The sequence below is a fragment of the Agelaius tricolor genome, unplaced genomic scaffold (genome assembly GCF_023055355.1).
Source record: "Agelaius tricolor isolate 1412-34295 unplaced genomic scaffold, bAgeTri1.0.p SCAF_35, whole genome shotgun sequence".
NCBI classification, from domain to species: domain Eukaryota; kingdom Metazoa; phylum Chordata; class Aves; order Passeriformes; family Icteridae; genus Agelaius; species Agelaius tricolor.
Genome location: NW_027269295.1, coordinates 2,220,173 through 2,243,418, shown reverse-complemented (window position 1 = coordinate 2,243,418; position 23,246 = coordinate 2,220,173). Strand labels below are relative to the sequence as shown.

Below are 23,246 nucleotides of genomic sequence, written 5' to 3'. Positions count from 1 at the left end.
CAAAAAAAGGAGAGTAAGACAGTAATGAAATTTAGCTGTTAATGAGAAATACGTAAATAAAAAGTTATATCCATCAGAAAATCCGCAGTGAAGGCATGCCAGGGCAGAAAAACTGCTTGTTGCATGGAAACAGCAGCGAAGTATTCCCAGAATGCTACTCTCTGCAGGCAGAGGGAAACCAACTTCCATTTCACATGAGGAAAACCTGCTGGATTTGGACAGCACCATGCAGAGAGTTCTCCCAGATCCCTAAAAACTGTGCTAAAAACCCTGATGTGAAACAGCCCGAGCACAGAAACACAGTGAGCACCAGAGAGCACTGCAGGCACTGTCACTGCAAAACACCCTTGGCTATGCCATCCCCTACAGGATGCCAAAAAAAGGAATTATTTTATCAGTGCACAGCCCTTCAATCTACATCCAGGACCTTTTCAGATGGTAGTGATGCTCTGTGCAGAAAGGAGCAGGGGCTCTCTGGAGCCAGTGAACCTTCAGTGCTCACAGAGATCTGTCAGACAGGACTCATCACACGCTCATTAAACAACAGCATCAAAAAACCCAGGCACTCATTAAGCCATCCCAGTGGAACACTGCAGCCTGCTAACAGCACACTGAAGGCAATGAGCACCACAGCCACTGCAGAGCAACCCTGGACACAGCTGAGCCTTCCAGAGCAAGCACCAGCGTGAGTCAGAGCTCACTGCCAGTTTGTAATGCTCACCCCAAATCCCTGCTGGGCAGATGCCCTAAAATCAGCCCCTCTCAGGCTCATGGGAACACTGAGAGCACTTGATCCACCAAGGGATCAAGAGCTATTGGGGCTGGGATGTCACAGATGTATCTGTATGGGGGTGGGGGTTTGTTTTGGATCAGTTAACTCACAGGAAATCCACACAAATCTGTGGGTAGGGTTAGCACAGCTGCACAGGCAGACCCAAAGGCATGCAGTGAATCTGCCTCTGGGCTCTCCAGAGAGGATCAGAAAGGATGTGGCTGCTGACACAGCACAAACCCACCACGCCAGGGCACAGCAGACAAAACCTCCAGCTGATACAGGCTGCTCCTACAAACCCACACTGGCTCTGCTGCCTCTGCCCAGGCTGCAGCTTCAGCAGCTGCCCTGTCACAGTGCAAGAGCTTGCTCCACACAAATCACCCTGCCAGAGCTTGCCAAGCCCATCCCAAAGCAGGCTGAGCACCCTGAACCCGTGCTGTCCTTGGCTGTCACCTCAACCAGATCCTAAACCATGTGTCTTGCTTTGCAGCTCCCACCAGGCTCCACACTGACCTGCAGGTCAGAAAATTGGGCTTTGCAGGCAGTGGCCATGCACTGGTGACCCTGCACCTCCAACCAGATCCAGCATCTCCAGCCAGAGCAAGAATGTGCAGTCAGAGCTGGCACCTCCAACCAGATCCAGCATCTCCAGCCAGAGCAAGAATGTGCAGTCAGAGCTGGCACATCCAACCAGATCCAGCCTCTCCAGACAGAGCAAGAATGTGCAGCCAGAGCCAGCACCTCCAACCAGAGCTGGCACCTCCATCCAGCTATGGAATTTTTGGTAGTTTTTCTAGAGTTTTGAAGATTTTCAGAGCTGGCCTCCACTGGCCACAGGACCCCAAGCACAGACAGCACTGCAAACACCCTCCCTGTTCCCTTGTATTCCCCAGCAGAAAAGTCATGCACCAGCTCAGTTCAGAGCAGGATGGCCATGCTCTAACCAACTGCACCTCCCAAGTGTGTTCTGCAGCCTTTTACAGAAGTCTGGGCATCACAGAATGACAGAAAATATAGAATATCTTGAGTTGGATCATTGTGTCGTGGTACTGCACACCAGGACAGGGAGGTGATCTGCAGTGAGGGGCACAGGACTTGCATCCTGCAGCTTAAAAATCTGCAAAGAGAACCAGCATGGGAAATTCCCACTCCCTGCTCAAGGCAGTGCCTGCTCCACAAAAACTAAATCTGTGTCAGTTGGAAGCTGCTGATTAGAGATGTGACAGTGAGTCTCCACGTCCTGAAGCAATAACCACAGAGTCACTGGAAATGCCAGGGCTGGACTGGTGACAGTGCCTCACTGCAGTGCACAGAACTCCAGGAATGCAGCAGGAAGTGGAACAGTGTGTGCACATCAGCAGGTGATGAAAGCAGGGCTAATAAAGCAAAATATTCTTCATTTCTCTAAAGGCTGAATTGTCTGGAAATGATGCTGAATTGTCTGGGAAGAGCCATGAGGCCATTTGGGTGTAGTATCACTTTTAAAAGGGAATTGGTGCCAGAATTAAAAACTAAAAAACACAGAAGCTTTTACAATCTTAAAAGCAAACAAGCAAAAAAACAAACAAACACATTATGGTAAAAAGAATTTACATCTTTTTACACTAAGTCCCAGCAAGGGGCATGAAAATTTTCTAAACTCTAGAAATACTACTAAAAATTCCATATGACTACAGAGGTAATCCTGTGATCTTTCTTTCCTTTCATTACCCCAGACTGCTTAGACTTAAACAAGAGCTCTTGGATTGGTATTTCCCAGTATTTCTAAAAGCTCTCAGGATTTCCCAGCAGGAGGGGAACACAGGCTGGCACTGAGCAGCAGTGGTGTGACAGTGTGGCATTCCCCCCTCCCAGTCCTCCCTCTGAAATTCTCCTTTTCTTCCTTCTAAAAGCAAAGAGAGCTGAAAAAAAACCAAAAATAAACCCACTCAGCTTCACCAGCTTGGTGCCACTGATGAGCTGAGTGATGTGAGGACAGCCAAAGCACCTCGAGGTGATGTCCCCATGGTTGACAGCTCCATCAGTGCCACGGACAGTGACGCTCCCTCCATGCCAAGGAGCACTGCCCTCACTAATTGTGAGAGACCACACTTTGCTCACATCCCTGAGAGCTGTCCAGGCTCCATGCAAGCTCCAAATCCACACCTGTGGCACTGTGGATATTTTAATAATGCTGACTTGCCAGCAAGGATTAACAAAAGCTTGCAGAAGGTGACTATTACAGCTGTAATTGCCAGGAAGAAACAAAACAAATTAAAACAGGTCTCTCAGATAATGATGGAATCACAGAGCATGAAGAGAAAACAAGGTGTGATGACCTGCATTGCATTCCCACAAGCCCCACTGGGACAGCTGAGGTGATAATCAGCCTCACCATGATATTAAGTTCTTATGCAGCCTCTTTGTCAAAATAATGGCTATTGTCAGCTTGCAACAAAGCAGAATTAATAACAAGACACCAGCAGGGCAAAACCCCAAGGAAGAGCTGAGCAAACCTGCCAGGGGACAGCAGCTTGTCTTTCCAGCTGCCACTGGCCAGGAGTGGCACCAGAAAACCTGTCTGGGAGCCACTGGATTAAAGAGGACAGAAGGATCAGAGTCAGAGAAGGAAGAAAAATACAGTGACAAACAAAGCTTGGTGGAGGACACACACAGAGGGGATCAGAGAAGCAGCACAAATGCATTTCTCTTGGCAAGCTGTGTGCCAAACTCGATGGATTAAAATACTTTTGCCTGTGTACTGATCACGAGCAAATGCAATTATTCTCCTAACAGCTGAATATTCCAGCTCCTATTTCCCACGAGTGCACTGGCAATAATGACAAAATGAGCTGTTTATGTTGTAGGTGACTCTTAATTATGTCTGAGACACAAAAGGGTGACAGAAGAGGAACAGACCCAGGGAGCCAGGTGAATGCACAGGATTTGCACAGGAACAACAAACTTTGTTGGGCTGGACGTGCACATTAATCTCCTGGATTTCAGAGTCTCTACAGGCTTTGAAGTCACTCACCAGTAAATGAGACATTGCCAAGCAACAAGAATAAAACAAGAATAATTTGATCAAAGCTTAGATAATCAACTACATGTTTATTACATCAGTCACAACATAAATAAATGAGCAGAGAGCAGGAAAACTTACTGTGCCACACTCACGTGACTAAAGCAGGGCAGCATTTTTGCTTGTCTCTTCAACTTAAAACTGCACATTATTTTTTTGATTCCTACACATTCTCAGCACTTTAAACACAGAAGAGATATCCCAGATTGCCTCACTTCAGGATCTTTACAATTTCAGCTGAGACCCAGAAAGTACAACATCCAACACTGAGCTCATATGGCAAATGGAACTATTTGGGTAAAAAAAGCCAAATGCAAAGGCTGGAGAAGAGCTTGGGCAGCCTGAACTCTCCCCAGACAGGGAAGCCCAGCAATGCCTAGGCTGTGTCTGGGCAGCTTCAACACCATGAGTTTGCCCTGGGTTTTGGCTCTGGTAGGGTGATGCTGCAGCTATGGTACCACAGAAGGGAAGAGCAGACAATTCAAGTCCTCACTGTTAACAAATCCATTGATTCTCTCCTACTTCAAAGGAAAGATCCTGCCAAAAGCATGGAGGAGCCCTCTTCACTTGGTCTATCTGTAGAAAGGCTCAGGGGCTCAGGTATTATTCAGGCCCCTGCCCAACCAGGGCTTTGTGACAGAATCTACCACAGTCAGCCCCAGGGCAGAGGGGGGACCTGTGCTGGGCAGGCAGCCTCATGCTGTGCTCATCACAGCCCTGTGTGTGTCACACTCGTCAGACACAGAGCAGAGAGCAGGAAATCCCAAGGTCCTGTGCACAGGCTGCCCCTCTCCCCATCTGCAGCACTGCTCACTGACGTGGCCAGCACATGCAATCCAAACACCAGCATCTTCCAGGTCCTGCACTGTCCTCACAAGGCACTAGAGAATTTTTAAGAAAGAAACCCTCACTCAGAAATACCTTATAATCAGGCAGCTTTCCAAGCTCTTCCAGCTCTGTTCCTCAGGTGAAATCCCCCTGTACATTCTGCATTTAACTCTCCCTCACTATTGTAAATATCTTCAGCTTCCACAGACCAGAGGCTTCAGGAATCAGCCAGCAAACCATCCAGCCTTAAAACAGCAAGTGCACCTTGAAATAAATTGTAAGACCAGCAAAGACCACACACCTGCAGTTTCATAACAGCCACTGATATACCCAGCTGGAGTTTCTCTTCCAAAGAAGATGGAAGACCATGTCAGTAACATTCACTGACCAAAGAGAAAACACCAGATTATTCTTGTTGGTTGCACACAGATGGGAAATACTCCAGCTCCACCTGCCTTCAGGGTTTCCAGAAGCTGTGCTGCTAAATGCCACTTGGATGCAGAGGAGGCAGATGCATCCTGAGGAAGATGCTCCCACTCCTCTGCTGAAGGCGATGACGCAGCAACAGCTTGGCTGGACATCACCTGATGTCTGCAGCTTGTGTGCCACAGGATCTCAGTTTGCAGGGAGGTTTCCTGCACCAAAAGCCTCCAAGTAGATCACAGAATTCCCCTCTGCAAGAAGAGGTTGTGCCTGAGCACAGCTACAGACCAAGGAAAAGCATCTGACAGCAAGCTAAGGACATGGCCTGCAGCTCTGCTGAGCAGAACATCCCCACGTCAGCTTGAGTGGCACTGAGCACACAGAACCTCCTAGGAGACAGTGGAAAACACTTACACTGTTTTACAGTTTACACTCCTTATGAGATTTATTTTTCACAATGCTGCCTTGATGGAGGCAATGGCTTGGAGCAAACAGCTGTTAAAATTAGCTTATTTTTGTCTATCTGATTCATCCTACTTGAAAGCTTTGTGCTTCTGCAGGAGAAACGCACACCCAGTGACCCTGACATAACACACAGTTTGCTTTGCAGATGTTACCTGATGGCACATGGGCCAGCAAATATGGAAAACCACCCTCAGAGAACAGCCTGAGCCTCCAGCCCTGTAAGGAGCAGGGATTGCAGAAAACAAGCTCTCCTCCTCTTGTGCTGATGCACTCCACCCTGCATGACCATGTCTAGTCCCTCTGGATGTGATGCTCAGCCCATGATTGACCTCAAACCCCAAGCTGAGCAGGCAGGAGCTGCATTCAAGGCCTGGGACATCTCCTGCCCCAGCCACTGCAGCCCTGGACCAGCTGATTCTCCCAGACATCTGCAGAAATGCCTGAACATACAGATTTGTACTTGCTTCAAAGCACACCACGCTCTCAATGTACCAATTACCAGTACTAACATTGGTAACAACAAATTTTTGTAACTAAAATCACTGATTGAAATGGCTTTTTTTTCAAAAACTGCTGAAGATTTCCCCCTCCTGCCCCAGAACACTGTACCTGCATGGCAGTGGCTGACTCACATCTCAGTCAGAGGCACTTCTATGTGCTTCTTTTGAGCCCTGGTCTCTGTCACCAGCAACCCAGCCCACTAATGAATAAATCTGCAGGCTGCACGTGACAACGCAGACAACAATCTCCTCCTCATAGTAACACTAACAAGGATGTATAATATTAAATTATTCCTTTTGTTCTCAGGGACTTGATACCCTGCCAATACTTGCAGCTGCAAGAATTGCCTCTCCTTTATTGCTGAAAATTAATTTATCTGTTCATTTCTTCTGATTTCCATTTGAATAAAACTTTATATTACTAGCCACTTTCATTCATCTATTTTGATTTCCCTTCTGGTTTTAATCACCTGTCCTGCACTGAAGAGCCCACAAGTGCTAATTGTGTTCCAGATGAGGTCACCGAGCACACTAAAGATATTAATGTCTGTAAACTGAGATACATCATACAACTGAGAACATTTCCATTCATAACACAGACTCATAGGATGGCTTAGGTTGGAAGGAACATTAAAGCCCATCTTGTTCATCACTCTGCCATGGGCTGGGACACTTTCCACTACCCCAAATTGCTCCAAGCCCCTTCCAACCTGGTCTTGGACACTTCCAGGGATCCACAGCTGCTCTGGACAGCCTGCACCAGGGCCTCCCCACCCTCACAGGGAAGAATTTCTCCCTACTAGCTAATCTGAATCTTCTTTCTTTCAATTTTAAACTACTGCGCTCTCTGTCCTGTCACTACATGTTCTTGTAAAACTCTCACCATTGAGCCGGTTATACTTAATTATAAAGACTAAAAATAAATGTAAAGATTAACTTCACACTGAAATATAAAACCTTTGCCTGTACTTTCCAACAGAAATCTTTACTTGGGCATTCTGGCACAAGAAACATCCTTGACACCTCAAATACAGATTGGGAAAAAAAAGATCCTGCTCTGTCTTCCTCTAACTCTTCAGTACTTCTCCCAGTACAGACACTGTTGTGGAGATGATCAGATGAGGGAGTTTTTTCAGGACACCTGGTCACAGTGCCAGGCACCTCTTAAGGCACCGCATTCCCTCCTGCTCATCCTGGAACCCCCCACTATTCCACGGACAGCCGCGCCTGAACCCCAGCACAGGGCGGCGATCCCAAACCCTCCGTGGGTTAGCAGCGTTTGAACAACAAAACGCCGCGGGGCAGGATGCTCCGGCACGGGATCCCGGGGCAGGATGCTCCGGCACGGAACCCCCGGGGCAGGATGCTCCGGCACGGGATCCCGGGGCAGGATGCTCCGGCACGGGGTGCCCATCACGGAAACCCCGCAGCCTCCCAGCCCCGGTGTCCAGCACGGAATGCCCGCAGTTCACCAGCTCACTGCCCAGTGCCCATCACGGAATCCCCGCGATCCCCCAGTCCCGGTGTCCAGCACGGAATCCCCGCGGCCCCTCGGTGCCCAGCACGAAATCCCCGCGGTCCCCAAGCCCGGCGCCCGGTGCCCAGCATGGAATGCCCGCGGCTCCCCATCCCCATTGCCCGGAATCCCCGCGGCTCCCTAGCCCCGGTGCCCAGCACGGAATCCCCGCAGTTTCCCAGCCCCTATGCCCGATGTTCAGCACGGAATCCCCGCGATCCCCCAGCCCCGGTGCCCAGCACGGAAACCCCGCGATCCCCGTGCCCAGCACGGAATCCCCGCTGCCCCGGTGCCCATCAGGAACCCCACGCGGCCCCGGTGCCCATCACGGAATCCCCGCGGTCCCGCAGTGCCGGTGCCCATCACGAAGCCCCCGCGGTCCCGGTGCCCAGCACGAAGCCCCCGCAACCCCGGTGCCCATCACGGAATCCCCGCAGCCCCGGTGCCCAGCACGAACCCCCGCGGTCCCGGTGCCCATCACGAAGCCCCCGCAACCCCGGTGCCCATCACGGAATCCCCGCAGCCCCGGTGCCCATCACGAACCCCCGCGGCCCCGGTGCCCATCACGAACCCCCGCGGTCCCGGTGCCCATCACGAAGCCCCCGCGGTCCCGGTGCCCAGCACGAATCCCCGCGGTCCCGGTGCCCATCACGAAGCCCCGCAGCCCCGGTGCCCCGCACGAAGCCCCCGCGGTCCCGGTGCCCATCACGAACCCCCGCGGTCCCGGTGCCCAGCACGAATCCCCGCGGTCCCGGTGCCCAGCACGAACCCCCGCGGTCCCGGTGCCCATCACGAAGCCCCCGCGGCCCCGGTGCCCCGCTCTCACCGTCAGGCTGCTCTCCTTGCTCTGCCGCCGCGGCGCCGCCGGGGAGCCCGGGCTCTGCGGAGGGAAGCGGAGCGCATCATCGCGGCCGCTCTCGGAGCCCAGCATGGCTGCGCGGGGCGGGGAGAGGCGGGTCCCATGGCACGGCTCGGCTCGGCTCGGCCCGGGAGGCAGGCATGGAGGGAGGGGGAGCTGGGGAGGCCCCGGCTCGCTGCTCCGCCTCTCCCGCCCCCGCCGCACCGAGCGCGGCGCCGGGGGTGGGACGGTGGCACCTGCTGGAGGGGGTGCGGAGTGCCCTGCCACGGCGTGGGATGGGGGCCTCACACCCCCCCGAGGACAGGGACAGCAGTCCTGGTGTCCCATGGGTGGCACTTTGCTCTGCTGGGTACGGGAACGGGGACATCCACTGCTGGGGACACTGCTGGACGCCACCACTGATGGTGGCAGTGTCCTGCCATCAGTCCTGTCTGCGGAATGGTGGCATCATATCCTCCTGGGAACAGGGACACAAAGATGCCCCAGAGCCCCCCCAGGGGAGCGGAGCAGTGTCCCCTGTCCCTGGTGGGGCTCAGATGCTGTGACTGCTGCTGGCATCATCTGGGACTCCCACCCCAAATCCCACCCGGTGCTCGTCCTGGGACTCAACACCCAGCAGCAGCAAGGTGCCAGCACCGCACACGTGCAGTTCCACGGCTGTTCTGCTGTCCCCTTGGTGGCAGTTGTGACAACTTGAACGGGCAGCATTGAGCTGCTCTCTAGGAAGCCATAAACAAGGTCTGGCTGAGTGCCCAGCACAGCATAGCTCCGCGTTGTTCTCAGTTGTGGCTTTTCCCCCCACCCCCTGACCTGTTTCCAAGAAATGTGGCTGAGCTTGCTGGAGGGATCTTGCCAGCATTTGTTTGCATGGTGGCTGCTGCCCAGGTCCAAGAAAGCATCCTGGCCAAAGCCTAGGAGCTGCTCCACAGTGGGAGACAGCCCGTGCCAGTAACAGACAAGGAAGCAGTCAAAGCAGAGCAGCTTAGGATGGCCCAAGACACACAAGGAGAGAGAGAGACAGTCCAAAAAGACTTTCAGGGTATGCAGAACAGCTTCTGCAACCACAGGTTTATGGTCAGATGCCTTCCTTACTAAGGACTCTTCTGCAAAGCTGCCACAGCCCCCAGGAAAAGCAGCTTCCCAAGAGGGCGTAGACACAAGCTGTTCTGAGAATTAATGCCACCAGCAGCCAGTTAGGGATTCAGAACTAATGCAAAGCAGGTTCAAAGCAGGGATGAAGCCAGGAGTTCAGTTTGGAAAAACCTGTAATAAAGGAGCAGTGGAAAGTAGCATGGAGGCGATGAAGGGAATGAGAAAAGCCATGAAAGGGATTTCTGACAGGCTGATGGCTGAGTCAGCTGAGCAAAGCACTGCAAAGGCTGAGAGAGCCTGGAGAAGAGAAGGCTCCAGGAAGACCTCAGTGGAAACTTTCAGTACCTGAGGTCAGTCTACAAAAAGCTGGAGAGAGATTGTGGACAAAGGCCTGGAATGATAGAAAAAAGGGGGAATGGCTTCCCACTGCCAGAGAAGCAGGGTCAGATGGGATAGGAGGAAGTAATTTTTCCCTATGAGGCCCTGGCACAGGGTGCCCAGAGCAGTTGTGTCTGCCTCTGAATCCCTGGCAGTGTCCCGGGCCAGGCTGGACAGGGCTTGGAGCTGCCTGGGACAGTGGAAGGGGTCCCTGCCCATGGCAAGGTGTGGCACTGGATGGGCTTTAGAGTCTCTTCCAGCTGAAACCATTCCGTGACTCTATGACTCCTCATGTATCTCAGATGTAAATTTGAGTAAAAAGGTGTCTGTGAATTTGAGTAAAAAGGTGTCTGTGAATTTGAGTAAGACTCAGCAGTGTAAAAACAGAAGGTGGCAAATGTTGCTACAAAGGAAATTCTGCAGAAGTTAATCTGACTGTGTTCCAAGCCAACTACAAAAACTTGGGAGTCAGATACCTTGAGAAATTTTTTTTTTTTTTTTTTGGCAGAAGGATTCACAAGGGACTTTTTGAAGGAAGTCACAGCTTACAAGTTTATTTGGGTTCTCCGAGGGAGTCACGGGAGATGTGTGGACAGGGGTGTCTGGTAATGCACTTTGTAAGATTCTAAAATGCTTTTGACCTAGTTTAGGTGCTCACTGTCTCCAGCCCAGGCAAACTGCTCAGAGAAACAGCAGCACAGGGAGTTAGCACAAGATGTTTGATGTGGAAGAAACAGAGAATCCAAAGAGCTGGACTGTATCATGAGAAATGCCATGAATCTAAACCAGGAATACTGACCTAGGTGAAAGGCTGAAGGGAGCTACTGAAGAGGCAGCATGTGAGAAAACAGGGTCAAGGCAAAGCAGGACAGTGTTCAGACAACACAAAATTTAGCCCAAGAAACAGAGAATGTCAGAGACACTGAGAGCACCGGGCAGGCCAGGTCCACGTGGCAGCAGCACACCAACCAACCAGGCATTTCCCCAGGGGCACTTAGCACTGTGAAAGGAATCACCACTTTCACAGAGAAAGGAAAACAGAAAACTCAGGTCTGGGACCACTGGGGGAAACGCCAGAGGGTGGGGAAGCACAGCCCAAGTGGAGTGTGATCCACCAGCTGTGGCAGTCACATGGCCATATGGGGATGTTTTGGCAAGGAGCAAAGAGTTTCATGGGAGGAGCTGGAAGAGGGCCCTGTGCTGCATCTGCATCCCCACATCTGTGGGGAAGAATTTCCCAGGGATATGACGTGCTGCAAGCAAAAGTGCAGAGATATTTATTGGAAATCTGGACAAAGGCAGGGGAGGTCCACAGGTCAGCATCCTGTAGGTTAACTTGGGGTGATGTGCTGGGTGAGGCACTGAGGAGGGGCTGTGAAAGGACAGGCCAGAGTGGATGAAGTCATTGAGAAAAAAGCTTTGGGTGAATTCTTTGTGAATACTGTCTTTGGGAGGGAAAGCTGGAGCTGCAGGAAAATACAATGAGATACAGACATGGGCGGATGTGCAAATGTAAAGAGAGGACTGTGCTGGACACAGGCCCAGGGTTCAGGCTGGAGCAGCAGGAAAATTCATAGGGTTGTTAATAGTGACTGAAGTGGCCTGGTGCATTTTTCAGAAAGGAGTGATAGGACAAAAAATCCAAAAGATCTTGGCTTTTTTTACTGTTTTACCAGCTGGCCACAAGGCCTAACTATACTACACACAACAAATCTGTCTGATCTGAGAGCTTCTAAAAGAAAATGACCTATTGACTTCTTGCTCTGGGTGGATTCCTAAACTACTTAGAAACCCATTTATTCTTGGATCCTGCTGTTTGGCTTTTTCCCTTTTTTCCTGCTGTTTGGCTTTTTCCCCCCTTACCTGGGGGTCCCCACTGGGTTTTCGGAGGCTGGTGTGACCTGAGTCGAGCTGGTGCACTGGGGACCCCGAGATGTAGTAGCCATTCACTGCAAGAACAGAGGGAGAGTTATCAGGCTTGCTGCTGATAGCCAAGGAAATTTAAGATTTAAATTTAAAAATCAATCCCATATGCACAAATTTAAAAATTAACCCCATAACTGAATTTGCAGATATAGATCGCAGTGTTTAAGGCTTAGCTGTATTTCTCATTACCCTACTGTGATTTGATGGGTAATAGATTAAACATTTTCCTGAGTGGAGTGTGTTTTGCCCATGACCATAATGAGTGATGTCTCCCTGCCCTCATCCCAACCCTTTTGTTGTAGTTTTCACCCCCATCCACCTGAGGAGGAGAGTGACAGAGTGGCTGGCTGGGCACCTGGCATCCATTCAAAGTCCTGGTCCAAGGGAGTTTTCATGTAAAGATAGCAAGCCTTGCAAGATGTTCATGGTTCCTGCATGGAACTGTAAATTGCCTTTTTTTTTAATATACTGAGCAATGAATAATGCTCAAACTAGTGTTGAAACAAGATCCTCAACTACATTATAAATCCTTTGGTCACAATGAAATGCACAATCTTCACCCAGACTACCCTCCCCGTTCTGCCAATAAAGAGGGACATCAGTTATAAAATTTCTAAGGAAAACATCTTCTAACCTACTTTATTTACAGTCAGATGTCACCAGTGGCCTTTACATTTAACACTTTTTATTCTAGAGTAATTTTTGCTTTGCTTTGTCATTCTGCAATACCCAAGAGCTTTTCAGTACAGTTACACATCTGACTCTGTTACTTGCTTCCCTGCAACCTCAAGTCAGAGATGATCTATATGGTCACCCCTGTAGCCATCACATGCTGAAACTCTGCTGTGCATATTCTCTGTGTGGAAGAGCATCAGTCAGCCCCTGTGTGTCTGCAGCTCTTTGATTTCCCTGCCCTGTCACAAAGCAGAACTGAGGAAGTGCTTCTTGGGCCCCTCTTTGCCTTTGTGCACCCAGAGGGAACCGCCCCAGCTCCTGAGTGGACGCTTCAGACACCCAGACAGAAGATGGGCTGCCAGGGAAACAATAGTCCACAAGTTGTGTCAGGAGGGAAAGGGCACCATGTTTGCTCTGCTACACTCTCACAACCATGTAGGCTGGAGAAGAGAAGGGTCTGGGGAGACATTAGAGTCTGCCAGGATGCAGGAGAGCCAGAAAGGGACATTAGGTGAGAGTCTGGAGTGACAGTACAAGGAGCAATGGCTTTAAGCTGTGGGAGATCAAATATTAAGAGAAAATCTGTGAGGGTGGTAAGGCCCTGGCACAGGGTGCCCACAGAAGCTGTGGGTGCCCCTGGATGCCTGGCAGTGTCCAAGGCCAGGCTGGACAGGGCTTGGAGCATATTCCATCACCTGGGATAGTGAAAGCTGTCCCTGCCATGGCAGGTGTGTGGAACGAGACAATCTTTAAGGTCCCCTCCCACCTGAACCATTCCATGATTCAATATGTCCATCAATACTCCCTCCCACTGTATCACAGCACTCTCTTTGCTTTGCTGAAAGGTAAGAGAAGCAGATTGAGCCAGGCACAGCATCAGACAGTACCTGCAGAACTCTTCTGTGACACAGGGCTCTTGGGAGTGCCAGGCACACTGCTCGGCCGCTCCCACGTCGTTTCTGTGCAGGGGAAACACCAGTGTCAGGGTGATGCAGGCTTTTGTACACATGTCAGAGTTATGACACATCAACCAGTGGCTCTGACCCTCACTGTCCTCTGAAGCAGGTTCTCACCCTGTGAGGAAGATGCCTGCACCTCCCTGCCCTTCCTCTCTCCCCTCATCTCTTCCTGCCACAGCTGCCAGCTGGGCTGGGTGCAGACAGAGCAGGCTGGAGGCTGCATCACTGCTTCTCCCAGGTCACTGCCTGGGAACACTCACCTGGCTGCACTGAATCCAGCCCAGCCTGGGCACTGCCTGCAGCCCACGGTGGGCACTGCCAGGTGCCAGCCATGCTGCCCAGCCTGGGCACAGAGCGCCTCTGCCCCTGCTGTCTCCATGGAGGCAGCTGTGAGTGACTCACACATGTGCTTTCAGTCACATATACTACACAAGCCTTAGCACTTTTTTTCCCCCCCAAAAAAAATTTTCTCTGGAAAATTTCCTTTTTTCCACCCAGGTCACTTAGCAGCTGGAATGTGCAAATGTTTGTCACACCAGTTGTGACACTCCAAAGACTGCTGCTGCTTTCCCCCCTCAGTTGCCTCTGTAGTTTAACCATTCTGCTCACTTTCTCAGCAAATGCAAAATTGATTTTGACCACATGCTGAAGACAGAAGATTTAAGTACAGAACTTTTTAGAAGTTGTGAACAGAAGACAGTGGAGTGAGAGTAGCTACTTCCACAGAAGTCCAACCAGGAAGCCCAAGGAACCATTCCTTTTGAATGCACATCTCCAAATCAACTAAACAACACTGACTGCCACATGGTATCAATAAGAAAATTAGCAAGTCATGTAAAAAAGTCTGAGGACTACTTGGGGTGCTTCGTTTGAAACTGCTGTTTCCCAAATCCCAATCAGCAACCATCTAATTCTGCCAAAGCCTGAAATCCTGCCCCTGTGTCAGTATTCTGGATGACCATGGTCAGGAGGGATGGAGGAGAGCCCTTGAGCATTTTAGGGCTGGCAGTGAGCACCTCCCTCAGGGCACAGAAGGCCTCTTGTCAGTGCTTATTTGGGCATCAAGCAGGATGTTAACATGCTTCAAGAACCATAAAAAAACCTATTTTTATATACAGATTCATGCACATATGTATATGCATATATGTATCTATATGCACATAGATGTCTGTGTGTATATATATGCAGGTGTGTCCTCAAGGGTTGTGTTAGATTCCTTATTTCAGAAAGAACTCAGGATTACAGATCCCAAATGGAAGCAGGTACCCCTCCCCAAGCCACAGCATGCTTTTGCCTGCAAGGAAAAAAAAATTTGAGCTTTTTCTTCCATTACAAGTGCAAAACCTGAACTAGAAGCTTTGCTGGGTCACGGGGGAATGTTTAAATTTTAGCCTGTTTTTGTGAACTGGGTAGTAAGTAAATAAATTCCACGCTAGGTCAATAAAGAAGAACTGAGAAGTGTCTTAACTAAACAGAAGCAAAATCAAATGCAAAGAGTTGTCTTTTATGAGTCAGCTTGTCTTGGCTTACAATCCACAAGTGCATGGTTAAATAAATTCTAATTTACATTTACTGTAAGGCAAAGGTAAATAACACAGTACCCAGGTGTGTGGTGGTGTTCACAGGGGTCTGAGGATGAGGGAAGGGATGAGAATCTTGACTCCATGTTTCAGAAGGCTGATTTATTATTTTATGTTATATATTATATTAAAAGAAAGTTATATACTAAAACTATACTAAAAGAATAGAAGAAAGGATTTCATCAGAAAACTTGAAAGGAAAGGAAATGATAATAAAATAATATGGAAAGGAATGATAATAAAATCTTGTGACTGACCAGACAGTCCGAGCCAGCTGGGCTGTGATTGGCCATTAATTAGAAACAACCACATGAGACCAATCACAGATGCACCTGCCACATTCCACAGCAGCAGATAACCATTGGTTACATTTTGTTTCTGAGGCTTCTCAGGAGAAAAAATCCTAGCAAAAGTATTTTTCAGAAAATATGTCCGTGACACAGGTGTCTTATAGATTTTTTTTTTATTTGAAATTGTTGAATAATTAATAATGTGAGTTGAGATCTGTGGGAAGGGACTGTGATGCCCCCTGATGCTGAGCCCCAGTGCAGTCAGTGAAGCAATGGTTTTTTGCCAGCACTGACTTTGATGTTAGCAGTAAAACAAGCTACCTTCCTATTTGGCTTGGGGGTTTCACACAACCATATCTGTCTCTAGCATTTTTGAGACCCTGCAGAGGAATGTACCTAAAAACCTAACAAATATATATGAAATATATTAAATGGTTAAAGAGACAGCTCAGTTAGCCAGAGCATGGTGCTAATATAAATGAAGGTTGTTGGTTTGATCCCTGTATGGGCCATTCACTCAAGAACTGGACTCGATGATCCTTGGGGGCCCCTTCCAACTCAGACTGTTCTGTGATTCTGTGAAAATCACCAGCTGCTTCTTGTAACTGCTCTCTGCTTTGCCTGCTGGCTGTTGTGGAGCTGCTGTGCAGTGCCTCATTCTTCCCCTCTGCCACACAGAGCACCCAGACACATAACTCGAGGGCAGAAAATTCACACATGAAAGAGCAGTGCCCAGTGGTTAGCAGAGTTGTGAATCCGATCCAAAACATTCGGTGTCTTGACAAATTTTCCAAAATAAAATGACTTTGGAGTTAAGCACATTGAAAAATGAAGAAAAAAACCCACTGCTATAAAATGTATTAAATAGGAAAAACATCTTTAATTAGGTAGGAAATGAACAAGAGTGTTGTAACTCCATTTATTTTGAGCATTAGGAGGAAAAAAAAACCCTCCTTCTGTGCAGGGATTATTCTGGCAGCTCAAGCAGGGACAGGAACTAATCTGGATCAGGACTGCATGGCTGGAATGCCATCTACTGGAAGCAACTACATTTACCAAGGCAAAACTGTGACATTACAGATTTCTCTGCAGCTTAGTCATGCTTAGAAGTGAGAGTGGGGATTAGAAGTGAGAGTGGGGGGATGACTTTTTTTACAGAGACACAGAGAAGGCTTGTGGAGAGATAATGCACTGTCTGATCCAGCCAAAGCACAGTCTTGTCTGGGAGTACCAGCACAATCCTGGTGCTTGGAAAATCAGAAGGCCACTTGTAACCCTGTGGTAAAACACTGATCGTGGCTTTTGGAACAGATTCCACACTGGCCCGGATTTTACATCCCACACAGTTTTCCCCAGAGGATGCTCCAGTCAAGCTGAAGCCCTGTACTCTGGGTGCAATTTAGCACTGACAGACCAACACCAGCAAGTTCTGTCCTCCCCGATCAGCCACATGTTAATTAGACCATGTAGGCAGTGTGGGGAAGGAATATCCAGCAGTTTCCTTGAGAGAGATGACCCAGCAGACCAATGCAGACAATTCTTGACTGGGAAGGAGGGCAGTGAACAAAAACAAGTACTGCAGCCCTGGGAGATACCCAAGGCCAGGAGCCATCTGGTCTAGTGGAATGTGTCCCCTGCAGGGAGCTGGCACAAGGTCCCTTCCAAGCCAAACCATTCCGTGGCTCTGTGGAATTCACTCAGTGAACAGCAAGGCAGGAGAAAACCACTTGTTAGAACTGCAATGACGTAGTAAAAGGGAAAACAGCTACAAGATCCAAGCTCCACCAGCCAATGGAACCAGAGAGGGTTTTCACAGAAGTGGTGAAGCATTTCCTACCAGAGGAAAAGCGGAAACCTGTGGTGTTTGGGGGAAGCAAACTCACTCCTGTTTGGCAGAATGAGGAATGACATGATCTGTCCGAGAGCCACACACTCTGGGAATTGTGTTAGTCAAGAAACAAAGCTTCTGAGACTATCCTGAAGCAGACAATTTTTGTGATCACACTGTGGCAGCTGAAGAATTAATTGTTGGTCCCTCTTCCATGAATTCAGCAGCACTCTAAGGAAAAAGGAGCTGCTTTCCAGTTTGAACATACATCATCAGCCAAATGTCAGGGCTTTAGGTACCAGCACAATCCCTCACAAATGTGCTTGTATTCCTTTCATTTCAGTACCTCAGCGTGGTGTCATGTGTAGTTCTATTTTTGGAGCTAAATGCTCCATAGTTTCATTATGGAGCCATGGAGAAGGCACCATGCAGGAGTTCCTGAACTGTTGTGTCCATGTGGAATGGAGAGGTGCTTGTCACCACCTCCACAGCACAGGGAAAAGCTGCTGACAAGAGCTCTCACTTGATCTTTCAAAATGATTACTGGGATATCTCCCATGCCCCTCCTTTTGCAAACACCGTGTGACAAAAGGGAGCCCTTCACTGCAGGCTTAGCTGTGATAATAATGCTATTTCCAGCACTTTCTGAGACGTGCTTTGTTTTGCTAGGTTTTAGGCCACTTTACCAAGGCAGGTTCCTATTACCACCCTTTAGCTAGAGCATCCTGTTTCAGAGGGAAATTGTCACTGAAACATTTTAACTGTGTGAGAAAAAAATGTGTAATAAAAATGCTTGACATCTCTTTGGTGTCCCCATGGATGTCTTACTCTTTGAGCTGCAGCTCATAAGTTTAGCTGGAGTAGGAGCTGATCATAGCTGGTGAGGCAGGAATAAAACCCCTCAACTCAGAGGCCTTGCAAGAAAATGACCTTTTTCAGCCACACATTTCAGGACTGCCCCAGAACTTACTGTTGCAGGTGGCATTTCATTAATGATGCTTGTGATGATAAGAATATATGGACTTTGATTAGGATCAAGATAACACAAAAGCAGAAGTTCTGCTTTCCAGGAGATAAAATGCTGTTTAGTAAATGGGAAGGACCTTACATAAAAGACAAGAAAAGGCTGGAAATAAGAACACAGCACATAAAGCTGGCCTCAGCTGTGAAAGCAAGGTGGCAGTAAGCCACACAAACACTGGTGTCACAAGCACATAACTCATCTTTAATGTGATGGGCAAGGTAGCTGCAGTGCTATTGTTTGACTAATGCAAGAGGTATTGCAGCTGCAGCCCATCAGAGAATTTCTTCAGCATAATGAAATATTTTCTTGCTGAATCTACCACCCACACACAGTTGAAAACCCCTCCTACAGACACTGAGTAACTCATTAACCACGTAGTGGCTGTGCATTCCGGGCACTCTGTCTTGTGCTCTGCCATGGCAAGCAGGGATGGCTCTGGAGGTTGCACAAGGAATTACCCAGCTGAAATGTCACTGGTGTACATTCAACCCTCGTGTGGCAAGGCCATGCTCAGGAAACCCTGGGTGCACTGAAATTGTCTTGGGTTTCACTGTGCAGATTGTATCCAGCCCAGAGGCCCTGACAATGGTTTCAGGATTGAATTGAACCTGCTTCAAAGGAGGATAAATGTGGAGTGTTTATCTGGTGGGATATCAAGTGGAGACATCAGGAATGTGCTGTTTGTCACCTCTGCACATCTGTTTGTTCCAGGGTCACCCCAATTCCTTCATTACTGGTTTTCCCAACATTTTTCTTCCACATAAGAACACTGTCTCATATATTCTATTTATTTCTAGTTAAGAAACAATTCCTTGTGGTTTTTTTTTTCCTGTAAAGACAATGAAAATTAGACCACACAACAACACATTGTGGAAATACTGTTACAGTCAGATAAGATCACAAAATCACAAAATAGTCTGAGTTGGAAGGGACCCAGAAGGATGATGGAGTCAGACCCTAAGGTGAATGGCCCATGTGGGGATCAAGGCCACAACCCTGCCATTGTTAGCACCCTGCTCTGACCAAGAGCTCATCTCAGGGTCAAGATGTGCAACAAAGGCAGATAATCCCAGTGTGGAAGGACATCAACCACTGAAAACAATGGTGACAATAATAGTAATGCCTCACAAGAAGGGAGGGCTGCTGCATTTTGAAGGCTCAGAAGAATGAAGGTTTTACTTGACCCTAAAATCCCACTTCCCCTCCTCAGGAATGCAAGCGGATCCTTGTGTTACCACTTCTGAACAGCTCAAGCACTAAGAGCAATAAAACAATTCAACCCAAACAAAAAGCTTCTGCACTGAGGCAGAGAAGATGCACCACCAGGCAAGGTCAGAAAAGGAAGCTGTTGAGCAGACAGGTCACCCAACACCTCTTGTCTTTAGGAGGAAGGCACAGAACTACACACAGGGCTCATCTCGGGAGCAGCACAGAGCTCACCACACCCCATCTGTCCAGCTTTACCTGGCTGACCTTCCTCTGTGCCCCCCCTGCTCCCAGCCATGCCCCGTCCCAGCAGATCCTGTGGGGTGGAGCCCACCCTCTGCTGCTGCCTGGTGACATTCCTGCCTTTCCCTGCAGAGATCAGGGCCAGGATCAGTCCATGGAGGGGCAGGACCTGCCCCAAAACGCAGCGGGAAGATTCAGCGCAGCTGCAAATGAAAAGCACAAATGAAAAGTTCCTCTGAACTCATATTAAGATTTTTTGACTCAGACAACCAGAAAAAGCAAACCAGCAGATGAGTGACAAGAGCCTGGTTAAACATGATGATTGTAAAAACTGGGGAAATACAAAGACACCAAATAAAGAACAATTTCCATTGAAGGCATTTGTCAGTTTCTATATTGATAAATATTTTCGTGTAGTTTAGGCTTTACAGACTGAAACAAACAGGCCTGGCAGGGATTTCAGGAAGTCATACTGCCCCTGCTCTACCCCAAAGAAGGCCAACCATGAATTTTCATGGTTTTGCATAACCTGCTCGGGTGATAGAGACTCCCAGGCAACTCTGTACTCCCACACTTCACTCCCAACAGAGCTTGGAAGGGTTAGCTGTCCTGGTTGCAATTGAAATGTGTTCTAGAGATGAAAATTGAAGTTGAAATTGAAATCTTCTGGCGATGACAGGCATTGCAAACAGCATTCTCCTGAATGGCAATTGATGCACTTCAAGCCTACTTCCACAACCCTGCCCACATCTTTGCTTTCTAAGGGCAGACATCCCCAATCTCTCAGCATTTACCCACAGGCTATGTTTTCCACATCTTCCATCACTTTTGCTACTCTCTTCTGGGCTTTATCCAGCTGACTCACATATTTCCTGAAGTGTAGAGTCCAAACAAGATAAAATATTCCAGCTGAGGCATTATAATTTCCTTGTAAAGTTGGAGGCTTACTTCATGCCTCACAGACAGCACTCCTATTTATACAATGGAAAATGCTGGCTGGTTTGTACTAGCACAACACTGCTGGCTCTCACTCAACTTCAGATCCTCCAGAGCCCCAATGTCTTCATCTGTAAACTGTTCCATTGCCTGTCTTTGCCACTTAATTATTTCTGGTGAAATCTCTGATCCTAAATGCATCTTTACTGAACGGCATCCTCCTGTTCCAGGGTGATTGTGAATTCTGAGCCTGTTCTGTGCAGGAGAGAACACCGTGTTCCCTCCCAGCTCCAGTTAAAAGTTATTTTTTGAATAAGTGCTCTCAATGTCAACATGCCATTCATCACTGGAAATGCTGCCTAGAATGGATTCTCGGGCAGATCACTGCAGGATTCCCTTCAGCACAAACTGCCCCTGGACAAGGGACCATTGATGACCACGCTCTGAGGATGAACTGGAAAACAGTTTTGCAGCAGCTTATTGTAGTTCAACTATGGTCCCTGCTTTGTTTTTCCCTTTAGTCAGCTTTCAAACTGTCTTTGTTGCTTTTAAGACCTGTTTTCCCATCAATGAAATGCCTTCCTTCACACAGGTCCCCTTCCCACAGACCCTGCCTGGATGCTGGGTAAATGTTTAGCCACAGTCCCATCCCACAAGAAGGCCCAAACCTCCCCTCACCAGAGCCTTTCAATGGTGGAAGTGGGTTTAGGATTAGTCTGGTGAAGAGATTCTCATCTGAACAGAACCTGAATAAGTGATCCCTGCAGCAAGGCTCAGAGCACAGGAACAAACCCCACTTCCACCCTCTCTCACACGCTGTTCTTCTGAGAACCACACGACACTGTAATGGTTGAGAGCACAACCACAGGTGGGCTGGGCACCCTCCTGAGAAAGACTGCATGGAAGTGACCTCTGGAAGTGTTCAGCCCAGCTACTCTGAGCAGGGTCACTGCTAACAGCAGATCAGCCACAGCCCTGGCCAGCCACTTTCTGAGATTTTCCAAGGACGGAGATTCCCCCGCCTCTCTGGTCAGCCTGTGCCAAAGTTATCCTCCCTTCCTAGACAAATCAGAAATCTCCTGACTTCTGGCCTGAGCTCTCAAGAAGGATATGGCAATTGGCCCTTGTTGTACTACTTGTAACTTTTCTGAGGGAAATACAAAACTGCCTGACATTATGGAGAAATTTAGTCCCAGTCCTGACCTTTCTGAGGCAGGGTCCCTGTGACAAGAGCTCTTATCACAAGAGAAACAGGCTCTGCCTCTTACTGCTTTTACCTGGCCTCAACCCAGTGAGTATGGGTCCATCCCAGTGATGGCTCAGAACTGAGTATAATCACCTCCTGCCCTGCATTTGAACTGCAGTGGGGATGAGGATCTAACTCCTGCTGCTCTCCCCAGCTGTGCAGGGAATGCTGCCCACCAGCCAGAGCAAACTGCTTGGAAATGGAGGCAGAGTTAAATGGAAATGCACTAGAGGGAGAGTCCTGTAAAATGTGTGTGCATCAAGCTCCAGTAAATAATGACTTGGCAAAGTCCTGGGCCAAAAGCTTCTGAAATAAAACACATCAGCCCCTGAACAGACCATGAAGTGCCCACTGCTCTCCTCTGTGAGATAAAGGAATGCCAGAGGTCACTCCTGATGGCTGCAACTTCCCTGTGAACAAGGTCAGCTCCCGCTTCACGTCACTCTGGCATTCTCTTTGCTGCAGAAATGTGGATTTGCTGGTCACAAGAGCCTGTTTTGCAATGCTGCTGTGAGCTCATGATGAGAAGAGCAGGTCGACACAGAGTCTGGGGTAAACTGGAGGTGGTACAAGTTTGACAGGTCTTGAGCAGGTGATAAGATCATGAGTTAAGTCTGCTTCTCAACATGACAGGGAACAGAACACACAAATACAGACTGAAAGCTTTGTCTGTTACATGTGTTTTTTCTTTCCTTGTCTCCATGGGCAAGCTGAGTGTGACCTTCACTGTTTCTGTTTTCCCCAATGGTGCTTTAGTGATATCTGATGTTCTATCAAACTACTTTACATGGATGTGTATATATAGACATAAATATCTCCAGGCAAAGGAAATAGGGAATGTAGTAAAATTGTTTCTTTAACAGTGTTTCACAATCTAAAACATTTATGATAGGGCATTTTTACTCTACATTCTCTGTCTTTTGTCAATGTTTCAGATGTCTTCTGATGATGAGAATTAAGATGACAGAGGATCATAATCTTCTTGTATTTTCTTTCAGGTATGGTGTCAGGATCATATTAATTACTCTGGCTTTGCAGCTACTTTTGTTATCAAAATCAACTATCAAGATGATTTCCTGAAACAGATCCGTGCTGATATGGTGAAATATGTACTGGAAAGCTGTGCCAGTCACATTCTCTGAAAAATCCCTTTGCCCAGGATTCTTCTCCTGGGAAGCTGAGAAGCCTCAGAGAAAAAGGAAAACAATTCTTATCTCATTTGCTTCTCCTGTGTTTTGCTCACATGTGGAATGTGTTTGGAGATTGTTTACCCACAGGTGATTGTTCCATTGGATTCTGCTGTGAGTTGTTTTCACTCTTTGGCCAGTCAGGGCCATGCTGTGTTGGGACTCTGGAGAGAGTCACGAGTTTTCATTATTATCTTTTTAGCATTGTATAAGTATCCTTGGTGTATTCTTTAGTATAGTTTAGTATAC

The 23,246-nt window shown here is 48.4% G+C and overlaps 1 protein-coding gene across 4 annotated transcripts in view; it reads right to left on the bottom strand.

The window, feature by feature from the left end:
- GAS7 (growth arrest specific 7) overlaps window positions 1–23,246 on the bottom strand; it is an 82,968-nt gene that overhangs the window by 27,289 nt on the left and 32,433 nt on the right. For all 4 annotated transcript variants that reach the window (XR_011683429.1, XR_011683430.1, XM_071452959.1 and 1 more), the window contains exons 3-5: window positions 13,386–13,457; window positions 11,761–11,846; window positions 8,395–8,448 (exon numbers count right to left, since the gene is read on the bottom strand). Coding sequence is in view for 2 of the 4 variants with exons in the window: in XM_071452959.1 (XP_071309060.1) it covers window positions 8,395–8,448; window positions 11,761–11,846; window positions 13,386–13,457 (212 nt within the window). In the remaining 2 variants the exon portion in view is untranslated. The remainder of the gene's footprint in view (window positions 1–8,394; window positions 8,449–11,760; window positions 11,847–13,385; window positions 13,458–23,246) is intronic.